The 13,671-nt window shown below is 46.1% G+C and overlaps 1 protein-coding gene across 2 annotated transcripts in view; it reads right to left on the bottom strand.

The window, feature by feature from the left end:
• Window positions 1-560: 560 nt before the first annotated feature.
• The window catches only part of SIDT1 (SID1 transmembrane family member 1), a 113,088-nt gene continuing 99,977 nt past the window's right edge, over window positions 561-13,671 (bottom strand). For both annotated transcript variants that reach the window (XM_049628192.1, XM_049628193.1), the window contains 6 exons: window positions 11,170-11,246; window positions 8,612-8,658; window positions 6,414-6,519; window positions 6,229-6,339; window positions 5,187-5,300; window positions 561-3,778 (listed from right to left, as the gene is read on the bottom strand). In XM_049628192.1, the coding sequence (XP_049484149.1) occupies window positions 3,716-3,778; window positions 5,187-5,300; window positions 6,229-6,339; window positions 6,414-6,519; window positions 8,612-8,658; window positions 11,170-11,246 (518 nt within the window). In that variant the 3' untranslated portion in view covers window positions 561-3,715. The remainder of the gene's footprint in view (window positions 3,779-5,186; window positions 5,301-6,228; window positions 6,340-6,413; window positions 6,520-8,611; window positions 8,659-11,169; window positions 11,247-13,671) is intronic.

Genomic DNA, 13,671 nt, shown 5'->3' with positions numbered 1-13,671 from the left:
ATGTTGTCTCCACCAAACAGCGTTAAAAACAACAACAAAAACACCTACCATAAACCGGGCAGAATCAAGGGTTTTCCATTGCTTCAGGCAGAGGCAGATTGTATCTTTACTCACAATGCCTTTCCTTAGTTTCACCAGGGATATTAGTCATTTCAAAACCTGAGGGACATTCCCCTGCTTCTTTCTGGAGCCAGATTTATTTCCCATCTTCATGCAGGCTGAACATCCAGGCTTTCTCTACAGAACATTTGGGAGGGGGTAGGGAGGGGCGGGGAAACATTTGCCATGGCTTTTGCTGAACCACAGTAGTAACAGCTACTCGAGAAAGGGAGAAAATTCAGGTTTTCTTTGAGATTCCCAGGGCAGAGATGGCGGTAATGAGGTGTGACCTACACAGCCAGATTTTCCACTTGGCCCTAGATTTGGTAGTGATTTTTCATCTGGGTTGGGGTAAGAGTATTAAGGGCCAGAGGCAGTGACATGCAGCCATAAAGGGTGGGGTGGGGGGGGGCGGACACTGGGACTAGGAGGTTTGAGAACTCTGGGCAGTATCTTTGAAGGTGAAGAGGCCTCCCAAACCCTTCAGGGCCTCCTGGAACTGAGGACAGGAAACAGGACAGCAGATTTCAATGGAGAGCTTCTAGAGGAGAGAGATGCCAGCCCAGTGGAGAGACCCGCTCTTGCCCTGCCCCCCCCCCCCATGGGATTCAAGAGGGACGGGGTGACAATCTTCTCTGTCGTGGCACTACTCCTGGTGCTCTGCACGTCTCTACTTTTGTCCCCTAATGTACTGTCAAGTGGGTGTGTTAGGCAAGGATCAGAGTGTTCCAGCAACTTGCCTGAGGTCACACAGTGAGCACGTGAACATACTTGGATGAAAATCTGACTCAAGAATCTTTCCAGGCTCCACTGTTCCTTCTGTGAATAATGTTTATCTCTGTTTCTCCCTTTCCCCTAAGTTTTACACAGAGAGACTATCTCCCAGAATGAGAAACATTTTGGATGTTATTTGATTTACCGACACAGGCATTTTGTGATCTCACAGAACATTCTGGTGGCTGCTCAGAGCTACAAAGGAAGCAGCTGCCACTTTCTTTGCACCAGGAGCTGGCTTGGTGATCTCCTTCAGTCATGGAAAGTCCCTTCCCCAGATAGACTCTGGTTTTCCACTGGCTTCTCCTGCTGCTAAAATAAAATCAGGCTAATCCCTCAACCATCCAACGTCAACAGGTGGACTTGCCTCTCCAGCATTCGTCAGAGGTGTGAAGAGGTCATTTTTTTATGCACACAGCTTTGCTCCCCTGGCTGCCACATCTCGGTCCTGCTCCAGCTGACCTACTCCTATTACTTCTGTGCCTCGTCTGCCAAAAACCTCTTCACAGTGGCTGTTTTCTCCGGTTACCCTCTGGCTGAACTTGGCTTTCAGATTAATCTTCCCTTCTCTTTAAAAAGCGAAGTCCACGAGCACAGACAAAAGTTGCGTGGGCATTGTTCTACACAGGGACAAGGGACCATTCAGCTGGGAGGCTGCCCCCCTCCACCCCGGCATTCCTATCAACCACGGATGCAGTCGGACAACTTTCTCATGTCCTCCAGCCATGACATTCGTACTGTAGAGAGAAGTAGCAACAACTACATTTAGAATTGATAGTTGTAGGAGCAGGCTTGGTCTGGGTTTTTAGTCCTGCTGCAGAGAAGGGAACTGACCACAGTGTGTGAGTTTACAGCATAATTTAGACATGATGGGAATAAACGGTCAAGAACACCGCAGCACAACACAGTTCAGAGTCCCCTCCCCATTCCCACAGATACATTTCCAAACAAGCTGCTGGACCAGGTAACGCATCTCACAATTTATTCACTTTGGGCCACAGGGCCACTTGAACAGACTTTGTCCACATTTCCTTAGTGCACCCTTTTTTTTTTTTTTTTTGATTGAAGCCATCAGTGCATTAAAATAAAAGAATTAGGTCAAATGAGCCATTATTAAATGGATTCAAAATTTGTTTTAGATGTTAGACTATCACAACTATTTTTATAGGTGGCCTTTATATAGCCTATGGAAGCCAACAGTTTTTAAGGAAGGAAGAATAGTAGAAAAGCAATGATAAGTTTGGGGACATTTTAGAAAAGAAAATCACAAAAAGTTTCATTAAAACATCTTTGTGTTTTTAAAATCCGGAAAAGTTTGCTATTGAAACTTCTGCAATGTGACTTTGAACATTATACAAATATTTTAGAGACAGTAATACTTTTTTAAACAAAAAGGACGCCTGATCCATTTCCCTAATGAACGATCAGGAAAGCAGAGGTGACAGGTGACTTCAACTTCACAGGCAAATATATATAGGGTGCACATTCATATGTCTCTTTTCTGATTACATCTTCCTCCAGGTACCACGGGTGTTTGGTCCAAATGGGGCGTGGCAGGGGCAGAGATGTCAGACGGTGGCAGTGAAGTGGGCTTTGCAGCACCTTACTGGCGAGAGAATGAGAATCCGGTGCAACCAAGAAGCAATCCTCAATCAGCTTGCTCTTTGCAACTCAAGAGGATGAGTAAAATGTGTTCATCCTGAGAGTTACTTCTAGAGAACTTCAGAGAGAAAATCTGGAGGCCCTAACCTGCCTCAAGTAACAGGTAAGGGGCTTGGTCGGTGGCAGAGGACCCCCAGTGCAGCATCCCTGGTTTGAACAATTATTTATTCCCCACAGGTGACATGGGCACAGAATCGAGCTGTTAGAATTGGACGCTCGAGGAGGCAATTTCAGCTTTGCTGCATGTACTCTAGGCACCCACTTCCTTAGGGTGAGGTCTGTTTGCTGGAGGCTGATGTCACCAGTCTCTTAGCCCTGTCGGTCATTTCTCTCACTCCTTCTGCTGCTAGAAGAGTTTTTCCTGTTTCGCCTACCTTGGAGCTGGTGAGAGAACGCCGGGGCCTAACCCAGGAAAGCAGAGCCTGAGTTGTGGGGTCAACACACAGCGGTGGCATGAAGACACTAACAAGTAGGTGAGTACCCAAGCCTTGGTCCTGGGAACAGTTACCTGTTAGGACGAGTGCGTGACAAAGCCCAATCCAGAGCCCTTCTAATGGGGTCAGGAACCTGGGGGACGCATACAGCGTTCCTTCCAAGGAGGTGACTAGCTGGTCCTACTAAGCCCTAGGATGTGGGTTCAGCCCTCCACCAGACTCTGAGGAGCTGTATCACCCCTGGACCCTGGAGAAGCGAGTTGGTGCTCTGGGATGTGTCAAGCAGCAGATACCGTGGGGGTGCGAAGGGGGCCCATCTAAAAAGTGTCTGGGCAGGAGATCTGAGCTGCTGGCCTCTCCGGGCCTGGAGGCAGCTGGACAGAAGAGGGCAGCATCACTCTGTCCTTGCCGGCGAGTCTCAGAGGAGGGCGGGAGGGGTCCCAAGACAGAGTTGACTTGGATGCAGCTTGTGTCCACGTTTAGCTCAGGACTGCAAACACAAGGGGATGGGTGTCTCTAGACTCTTCAGGGATTGCCTCTGTCCAGACCCGTGGCTTCCCCTCCACCTCCCTTCTTGCAGGCTTGAATCTCCCTCCTGCCCCTGTCCTCCCTGTGTGAGCACACACCAAGTTGACCTGACGAGGTGAGTGGAGCATTTGGCAGTGGTGACTTTGCTGCCGTCCCTGTATTTTCATGAAACAGCACCGAGATCGATTGCTCCCCCTCCCTTTCTTAGTGCTGGAGGCTCAGAAGACAGGGATCTGGTCCCTCCGAACCACGTCCAGGTCATCATCCAGGGTTAACAAAACCTGGAATGGGAGGGGCAGAGGAATGAAAGCAGTGCACCGTCACAGCCACAGTAAGCCCAACTTCCTCTCTGAGACTCACCTGGGTTGACAGCACAGCGCCTTCCTGTCCTCTGTGGCTATCTGCAGTGCTGTGCTCTACATGGGCAATTCTGATCACCTAGTTCATCTATTAATTCCGATGTGTACCAAGGGCCTATTATGTGCTATTCTAGATGCCAGAGACAAAACTCCCTACCTTCTTGGAGCTTACATTTGAGAGAGCTTCAGACATGAAGCAAATGGGAACAATACAGCCATGTTAGTGATGTATGCAAAGTCCAGTGTACTAGATAATAATATGTAATGAAATAGTAACAAAAATTAAACTATGGAGGGAGTATAGGAAGTATGGGGTAGGGAAAGGTTGAAAAAAAGTGCTGATGGGTGGCCAGGGAAGTCATTACTTAAGTCATTACTTAAAAGGGGACATGTGGCCCAAGATCTAGAGGAAAGGAAATCTTGTTGCATAGAGTATTGCTATACAAGCAATGTATACTCTGCCTCCATTTTCAGTTCCCTCTACCACCACTCTCTTCACATGGAAACTTTCACTCCACTTTTGTGGTCTCTGTCTCTCTCATGAAGGTGTTGTTCATCAAAACTACACTTCACTAGGAGTGAGGTTTATACAGATTGTTGAACTTCCCCAGATGGCCACGAGGGGGCAGCCCCGCTCCACTCTCGAGGCCGTGTGGCGGCAGAGCCGGCTCACCGTGAGCAGTGCTGGGAGCACAGGTCTCCCAGTGTTGTTGCTTGCTACCTGTGCACAGGCACAGCGGACTTTTAATTTGGAAAAGTCTAAATTAGGATGAAAGGAAGCCAGCAGTGATCATCCATTGTTAGAGTATGCATAGCTTCTGGAAAGGTGTTTGGGCCACAAGAAATGGAAGGATTACAGGAGAGATCTGGGACAGACCGGTTAGAAGCAAGAGACCTGGCTGCTATCCCCAGCCGCTCCAGAAACTTGTAAAATATTTGTGGGATATTCAGTGAGACTGGAAGAGGAGGAGAAATGTGAGCACAAGAAGGAAGAATCTAATGTTTCTGAAATTTGAGTGAGTGCCAGAAGTGATTCCTGGGGCGATTCTGGGCATGTGAGTTCTAATAACCGATTCAGTCTAAACGTTGTGCCATTTAAGGAAAATCATTTTGTTAACTGTATCTTGAAATATTGGAGAGTAAAAGGAAAATGAAAATAAATATCTAGCTGAAGGATATAATGTGAAAAAAGATATAAAAGAATTTGTATGTTAAATTATAATGAGGAATTAGAAAGAGAAGTTAGAAATACAAAAAGTAAGGAACGCAGGGGAAGAAAGTACAGGATGTGAAGAGAGAAGAAATTGACAGACAGGTATTATAAACTCACCAAGAATGAGAAAAACAGGGCTGTGGCAGAGAGGAAGTGCCAGATGTCATGGTCATCAAAGAAGTCGAGCAGGATACACTCCCGGTTCTTCTCCCGGGATTCGGCTGGGGTTCCCTGGAGGAAGGTGAGGCAGAATGTGGGTGAGCACTCCTACAGTTCAGCTGTTTAGAGGGCTGAGCGTCCAGAAAGCTACAAAAATGCTGTTGGATGCCCGGCCCAAAAAGTTAGCTTCCAAGAAAACATTAGTCCACACGAAAACTTGTACACAATGTTCACAGCGGCCACACTCATAAGAGCCAAAGAGTGGAAACCATCTAAATGTCCCTCAACTGATGATAGGTAAAATGTGCTGCATGCATACAATGGAAAATTATTCGGCAATTAAAAAGACATGAAGTACCAATATATGCTACCACATGGATGAATGGATAAGCTAGACTTCAAGACCACATATGGTATGATTCCATGTGTATGAAATGTCCAGAACAGGCAGATCTATAGAGACCGAAGATAGATTAGTGGTTGCCTGTGGCTGGTGGTTTAGGGAGAAACGGAGAGCGACTCCTAGTGGGCAGGCTTTCTTTCTAGAGTGATAACAAATGTTCTAAATTGATTGTGATGGAGAGCTAAGGCTTCCTTTCTGCTACTCAATGTATCACTTATTTCCTAGGCCTCAGTTTTCCCATCTATGCAATGGATTTATAAACACCTGCAGCTGGGTATTTGTTTATGGATAGGATTATGAGAAGATACGGTAATGAAGGTTTGGCACACGTTAAACATCCATGGGCAAGAGAATCATAATACAACACGTAATGAGCATCCAATCTGCTGTGTTTGGAGGGCTCACACCTTGACGAGGCCTACTCTGACAATGACGACAGCATGCCATTTATGTGTGGACATTAAACACCATCCCTTTTAGAGAAAGCTTTCATTTCAAAGACAAACAGCAACAAGCACACAGAGAGGGAAGTAGGAAGATCAAAAAGGCAAGAGGGAGGGAGAACATTTCCTCTGAAAAGAAAAACTGCCCTCTTACCTCCCAGCTGCTGAGATTCTGGAAGAAAAAGTACAGGGCAGAGGCCCACACCACAGCCGTGGCCACGATGCAGAAGAGCGGGATAGGGAGGAGCTTCTCTGAGCTGCGGAGCTGTGGATGGAAAGCAGATGCAGCTCACGGCCTTTTCGGACCCAGGGCAGGCGGCTCCCGGTGCCCACTCTCACCTTCATGATGATGTAAAAGGCCAGGTAGAGCAGCAGGTTACAGATGAAGATCCCCAGCATGTAGGAAGCGAAGTCCCGGGGTCGATAGATCAGTCCAAAGAGGGCGCTGGGTGCAGGGAGGGATTAGTATGTAGGCAACAAGCTGGGTTTGTAACATTGTTGGCTTTTTCACCTCCACTTTGGGGAGGAAGGGAGTTAAAGAAAAACCTCTAATGCAAGTAAATTACAACACCTCCTTCAGACCTGGCATTTTTGATGATTGTAAGGTTCCCATAAGTGGATGTACCACAATCCTCTTTCCTCTCTAGTTGAAATAGTTTTCCTTTTGCCTTGCGGCTTTTCATTACAAAGAACAGTGCAATGAATAAATCACTACCTTCAGACATATTATGCTTTTCCCTTTTTTTGCATTTAAGATTAATTCATTAGACTAGATTACTAGAAATAGAATTATCTCGAAATTGGCTTGCCACACATTATCAACAAAAAACTGTCTATGGTTTTTATTATTCATTTATTTAAAAATGTTTGTTTATTTTTGAGAGAGAGAGAGAGAGAGAGAGAGAGAGAGAGCATGAGTGGGGGAGGGGCAGAGAGAGAGGGAGAGAGACAGAATCCCGAGCAGGCCCCACATCCAGCATGGAACTGGACTCGGGGCTTGATCCCTTGACCATGAGATCGTGACCTGAGCTGAAATCTAGAGTTGGAAGCTCAACCGACTGAGCCACTCGGGCTCCCCTATGGTTTTTACATTAATATTGAAGTTTAGTTTGGTTGGGGTTTAGCACTGCTTTTTTCCCCCAAATTTCTTTTAAAATAACATTCAAGATTCACATGAAGTCACTCCATGTCTTGTAGTGTCCATGGGAAACTGAGGATGGAGAAACAAAGAGGAAGCCAACCCTCCACCAGGTTCCCATAGTGCCAGTGTGTTGTCACATCCCATTCATTCCTGCAGACCTTGCTGCCCAAAGAGCGCCTGTGTAAGAAAAGAGAGGCCATTTACCTTGTCTTGTGAGCAGATCGTGGGTTTGGTTTTGGTCATGGGAGGGGTGGGGACATGCCAGGTATTTGTGAGCACTGGGGACATAGTTATCAGTTGCTCATTATCAAGGGGTTGGTCCCTTTTCTCCCACGAGCACCCTGCACCCTATCTTACAGAGTCATCAGGACTGTGGGGTCCTCCCTAAAAGAGAGGTCAAGAAGAGTGCCACAGGTGACCACTGCCAAGAATCACCCATCTCGACGTGTCTCTACATCAAGGAGGGGTCCTTCACAGGCATGGCGCTTACCCCGAGGTAATCCCTGGGTGACAACATAATGGGAAATTTCTTCCACAAGCATATGCCCCAAGTAAGATTTGAATTCTCAAAACCCGATTCTGGCTTTACCCGAAGGTACGCCTCTGTTTTCAATCCTTTCATGTCTTAAAGGGGGGCAGGAGTCATCTTTCTATCAAAGGTCACTGACCTTTTTAGCATATCAGCTAAGAACCACTAATAAAAGCAACTAAACTTACTGACTTGGGGGAGACTAATGAAACAGCTCACTTACTCACATTTTAAAGTTGAGAATAGGTTGTATAAAATAGTTACAGATAACAAAAATATACGTCTGTTGTACTGTTCTATTTTGAAGCCATCGGAGGGAAAAAAGCCCAGGTAATAATGAGGGAAGAGAAGAAAAGGGATATTGGTGCAGTAGGAAGATTGAGAACTATAGGGCAAGAAATAAAGAGGAAAGAGACTTGTACACACACACGCTCATGCACACACGCAAACACACACACATTTAGTAAGAAAGGGAAATGTCTACCGGGTAGCCTTGATGGAAAGATCTACAAGACTTTAAAACTATGCTTCATGTTTGTAACTTTTAGAATAATCTCTAGCATCTAACTATCTACATAGTCTATCCATGTAGATAACAGATTTGATGTTGGTCTTGTGGCACAAATGAGCTCAATGCATCAAGGTGCTGAACGCAGCACTTTAAAAGAGACCACCGTTGGTACACAAGGCTTCCTAGTGTGTTCTTTGTGGAGGAAAAATACCTTTCTTCCAAGTCCCTAGGGCAAGCACAGTCCTACACGCTCCTTAATTTCACATTTCTTTATATAAATGACAGCCAAGGAAAGCTAAACCGCCGTGTTACAGACATCAATAAAGAGAAAAACGTGTCTTCCTAAGACTACTTACAAGGACCAGTTAACCAGATTCCCCACGATGAGCAACACCATTCTATCCTGGAAAGAAAACATCAGATGAGAGACTGCACACATCTCTTTTCTTTTGACCTACTTGTAGGGGCAGCATCAATTATGGGGAAACAATTGCCTGGTGAAAAGAGTTTCCATGGTTCTAAGAGAGCTGTGCCTGCAGGCGGACACTAATCTCCTATGGGAACAAATGGCGAGGCCTCGGTCTGTGAACGGATGTGACTTTGTGTCTGTTAAAGAAAACACGGTGAGTAAAGCAGGACTCTTACTGTTTCCCCCACCAGTGTGTAGGGTAGCTGGGCACCCCGGCCCCACTTCTTGAGGAAGTTGGTGGTGTGTGCAGATTACTCGGTAGCGAAAAGAATTCTGCCGTTGCTGTAACGTAATCCAGCACTGTTTCCCTGCGCCGTTACTTAGCGAGCCACGAGGCAGCTCTCGGGCCTCACCCGTATGGCTCCCATTTCCTCTCCATTACTCTGACTCCAAGGAGGTCCTGCAACGCTCAGGCTCCCGGTCTCTAAACACACAGCCTTAACACTAAAGATGTTGGTGGTGGGTGAACTAGGAGAGGTCCATCTCAAAGGAAAGTTCCTCTGATAGAGATTAATTCACAACCTGGCCCTGCTTCTGTGCATACAATGTAAAACTTTTAGGTGGCATCTGACTGTACTTTAATTTGCATGTCCTCATGGACTATTTAAAAGTGCTGATTCTCTGTCTTTGTGGGTGATCCATCTAGCTTGGAGGAAATATCTTCCTTTAAAAAAATTAGCTCTGGGGCGCCTGGGTGGCTCAGTTGGGTAAGCGTCTGACTTTGGCTCAGGTCATGATGTCACGGTTTGTGGGTTCAAGCCCTGCATCGGGCTCTGTGCTGACAGCCTGGAGCCTGCTTCCGATTCTGTGTCTCCCTCTCTCTCTGCCCCTCCCCTGCTCACACACTGTCTCTCTCTCTCTCTCTTTCTCTCAAAAATAAACATTAAAAAAAAAAATAAAAGAAAAATAGTCTGCTAGAAAAAAAGACAGTCTGCATCACATAATGTGAGTAAACAAACAAACAAAACATTAATTGCTCCTCATGGCTCACAGCTAAGGCAGGCTTAACTCTCAAAATACTCACAGGTCCTACTGGTTTTTTTTTTTTTTTTTTTTTTTTTTTAATATTTATTTATTCTTAGAGAGAGAGAGAGGGAGAGAGAGAACACACGCACAAGCAGGGAGGGGCAGAGAGAGGGAGACATAAAAAACTGAAGCAGGCTCCATGCTCTGAGCTATCAGCACAGAGCCCAACATGGGGCTCAAACCCACAAACCACGAGATCATGACCTGAGCCAAAGTCGGACGCTTAACCAACTGAGCCACCCAGGAGCCCCAGCCCTACTGGGTTTTTAAGTTCTCATGTAAATAAAACCCTTCAGCCTCAGTCCCCTCAACAGAGTTCCTGCCCAAGCTCTAGAGGGTGAAAACATTCTCATATTCCTTTATGTCAATATGATCGTAAACTATTTGATCATAAATTATTAGCAGGTACTTCGTGAACTCCTGTGTGTCAGGCCCAAATAGTATCAGGAATTCTGACCACAGCATGGTGGAAAGGTTGGGGTAATGGCTCCCAGCATGTATGTGGCCTTCCTAAGGTCACTCACTGGCCAGAGAGCCAAGATATAGCTGGGACCAGGGTCCCAATCTTTCTGCCTAGTGTAGAAATGTATGATATACTGAAAACAGTGATGGAGAATTTTTAGAACTTGCATTTCAACCAGTCAGTAATAACCACAATTTTGAAGAAAATATCCTTGCTTACTGTAAAAATCAAACAATGTACACAAATCAAACCAGTGTATGGTGTGGCAAGTGTTAAGTTCTTTTTTAAAAAAAGTTTTTAATGTTTATTTATTTTTGAGAAAGAGAGACACAGAGCATGAGCGGGGGAGGGGCAGAGAGAGAGGGAGACACAGAATCTGAAGCAGGCTCCAAGCCCTGAGTTGTCAGCACAGAGCCCGATGCGGGGCTCAAACTTGTGAACTGTGAGATCATGACCTGAGCTGAAGTCGGATGCTTAGCCGACTGAGCCACCGAGGTGCCCCTGAAAGTGTTCAGTTCTTGATGAAAGCAACCGGAGTGACAGATGCCCAGTTTTCTTGGGACAAGCCTGGTTTATGCCTGCTGTCATGGTATAATTATCCAGTGAGTGCCCTTTGCACTTCCACAAGTGAAATAATCATACCTCTTTGGATGACACCCTGCCTTGATCCTTCCCCATAGCAACTGTCACTGTTCCGTAGTTTTGTATGTATACACAGATTTCTTCTTTAAACACTAGCAGTATTTCATGTATTAAAATGGATCTATCCCAGTCTGTTTTTTATGACCAAGAAGAAGAGTAAGGAACATGCTTCTTCCCCCTGCTTGGAGCTCAGCCACCCTGGGCCATCTGGCCTTCTTGATTTAGGGAACCTGAGTGTCTGCCCCGAGCCTGCCCCTCATACTGTTCCCCTTCTCTCTGGGACAAGGCCAAGGCACACAGGAGCACGCACGTACCATATACAGAGGCCGGCTGCACTGCTGGACGAAGTCCGTGTAGAACACCATAGCGGCCCTTCGGAAAATCCCCAAATCTGCCGATGACACAATTGCATAGTAAGGCTTAGTCAGAGATACTACAGAATACTCCCATACGGCCCAAGATTTTAGGGCCAAGATGATGTCGTCTTCACCTTATAAAAATGGTGCTTTGTACTTATTAGGTCAGCAACAGATGTTTGCTTTAAAAAATGGTGCCTGTGGGGCGCCCTGGTGGCTCAGTCAGTTAAATATCCAAATTTGGCTCAGGTCATGACCTCACGGTTTGTGAGTTTGAGCCCTGCGTCAGGCTTGCTGCTGTCAGTGCAGGGCCCACTTTGGATCCTCTGTTTCCCTCTCTCTCTGTCCCTCTCCCTCTTTCTCTCAAAAATGAAAAAACGTTTAAAAAATTAAAATAAAAAAAATTGTGCCTGTACATGCCTGTGCTGTCCTGTAAGGTGTGCTGTATCCAGGCATCATACTGCAGAAACAGGCAAGTGAGGTGGACCCATGTGACAAATGCTCACAAATAATTTGAGTGGCCGGCCAGCGCCTCTATTGTCTCCACCAGCTAAGTTCCCCTTTGTGTACAGTTTACTGCAGAGGTGTTTCCTTTATAGCAGAGGTGTTATGGGGCCCCTCCAGGTACCTTAAAACATCTGCTCTCTCTAGAGGATGGGAAATCTTAGCCTGTAAAAATTCGAATCTGTATTTCTCCATGTGGTTGTAAGTCAGTAAGAATTGAGCCAAGGGACACTGAAGTCTATGGAGCACATTCAGAGAGTCTAAACTTGTACTGCAACAGTAATCAAAGGAATGCAAGTTACGATGGAGAGCAAAAGATCGGGAAGAATTTTTAAATGCGATCCTTCAAAAGCATAGAATGAAACACAGCACATGTGTGTGTTACAATTGTTCTATGAACAGAGTGAGGGTCACAGGTGGAGCTGTCTTTCTGTGAACAGTCTACACTTGTAGACATCACAGGCAAGGCTGAGGTCTGCTCAAAGCAAGCATTTCAACCAGGGCGGACCTCAGCTGTGTTGTGAATGCCATTCCTCCTCACATTTACCCTTGGGGTCAATTTCACCAAACTTCACTAGACCAGATATACTGAGGAAGGGAGGGGATGGGATGGGTCCATGCAATAGTCCAGAAGACGTGCAGGGCAGGCTGGGCTGGAGTGTATCCTTTCCTCTGAGCCTCTCTCTGGCCCCCTCCCCATAAGCTGATCCTGCCCAACCTGGAAGGGGTGTTCAGAGAGCCAGGCTGGCAGACAGTCACACAGGTCGCTGTGTTAAGAAAGCAATCTAGAGCCCTGGGAAGGGTGGCTGAACATTACCTGTGTCAGACACATCTGAATCGGTGGGAAGCAGGGAATAAATGAGAAAAGAAAATGATATAAGAAGGTAGCCAAACAGATAAACTACTGGTCATTTTATTTTTCTCTCAAAACGATGACTTTAGTTTTATTTTCCAATTAAAAAAAGTAATGTTTGCTCATCATAAAGAACACAGAAACTTCCTGCCTGTCTCAAACGTTCAGACGTTTCCTCTTCTTCAAAGAGTGAATCAGAGTCTGTCTCTCCCTATCTCTTTTATGCACCACTTGCATTTTGCAATCCATTCTCTCTCACAAGTGATCCCTGCCATCCTTTCCTTGGGCTCTGGTAGCAGAGTCATGATCTGGGCAAGTGGCTCTATGGTTTTCTGTCCTCCTTAGGAGATGCTCTGCCCCATTGCTGCTGCCTTTCCTGTATCCACGTTCATTTGCAGGTGCGGAGAAGGTATGTCATTGCAGAAAGCAAAGGCAGCTTATGAAATGGGCGGAGAGGCTGGTGTTGGCTGAACCACTGTCCACTAACTCAGCTTCCTGCCTTTGGACTAAATTTAGATGCAATCATTGTCACCATAGAACAGGACATTTTCCTTTGGACTCTGGTAAGTCTGTGACCACCTCGGGAAGAGGTAGGTAGAGAAATTGGAAATACTCAGTAGTGCTATGCACTGGCTGTCTTCCATGTACCCTTGCAGACCCATTTGCCGCATCTCTGTCCTGCACCAGGCCAATGAGCCTGACTGTAGGACCACGTAAGTGGATTTGCTCACTCTCCATGGATTTGGACAATGGGAAGCCCCAGTAGGAGACTGGAGGGACACAGGAAGAAAAGTGAGCTCAGAGTACTTATCCACCTTCTGCCCTCCCTGTGAGGTTGCCTTAGACTGGCCGTGTCTTTCAGGGTGACTTCCTCTCCTTCCACATTTTGGTAACTACTTCCTTCCTGTCCTTTGGACTAATGGATATGAGAGTTTCTCTGCTACTTACCCCAGGTTGCCAGACGACCACGTTCATTCTCCTCTACCTTCACCTTGTCTTATGAACAGTCCCTTTGTGACTAAAACCTTCGTCTTTGTGTGTGACATCTTTTTCCTGTTGAGACCCTACAGACTATTACATGGTCATAATATACTCCATTACAT

The sequence above is a fragment of the Panthera uncia genome, chromosome C2, assembly GCF_023721935.1.
Source record: "Panthera uncia isolate 11264 chromosome C2, Puncia_PCG_1.0, whole genome shotgun sequence".
NCBI classification, from domain to species: Eukaryota; Metazoa; Chordata; class Mammalia; order Carnivora; family Felidae; genus Panthera; species Panthera uncia.
Note: the sequence above shows the minus strand (reverse complement) of the source record. Positions and strands in the feature narration are given on the sequence as shown.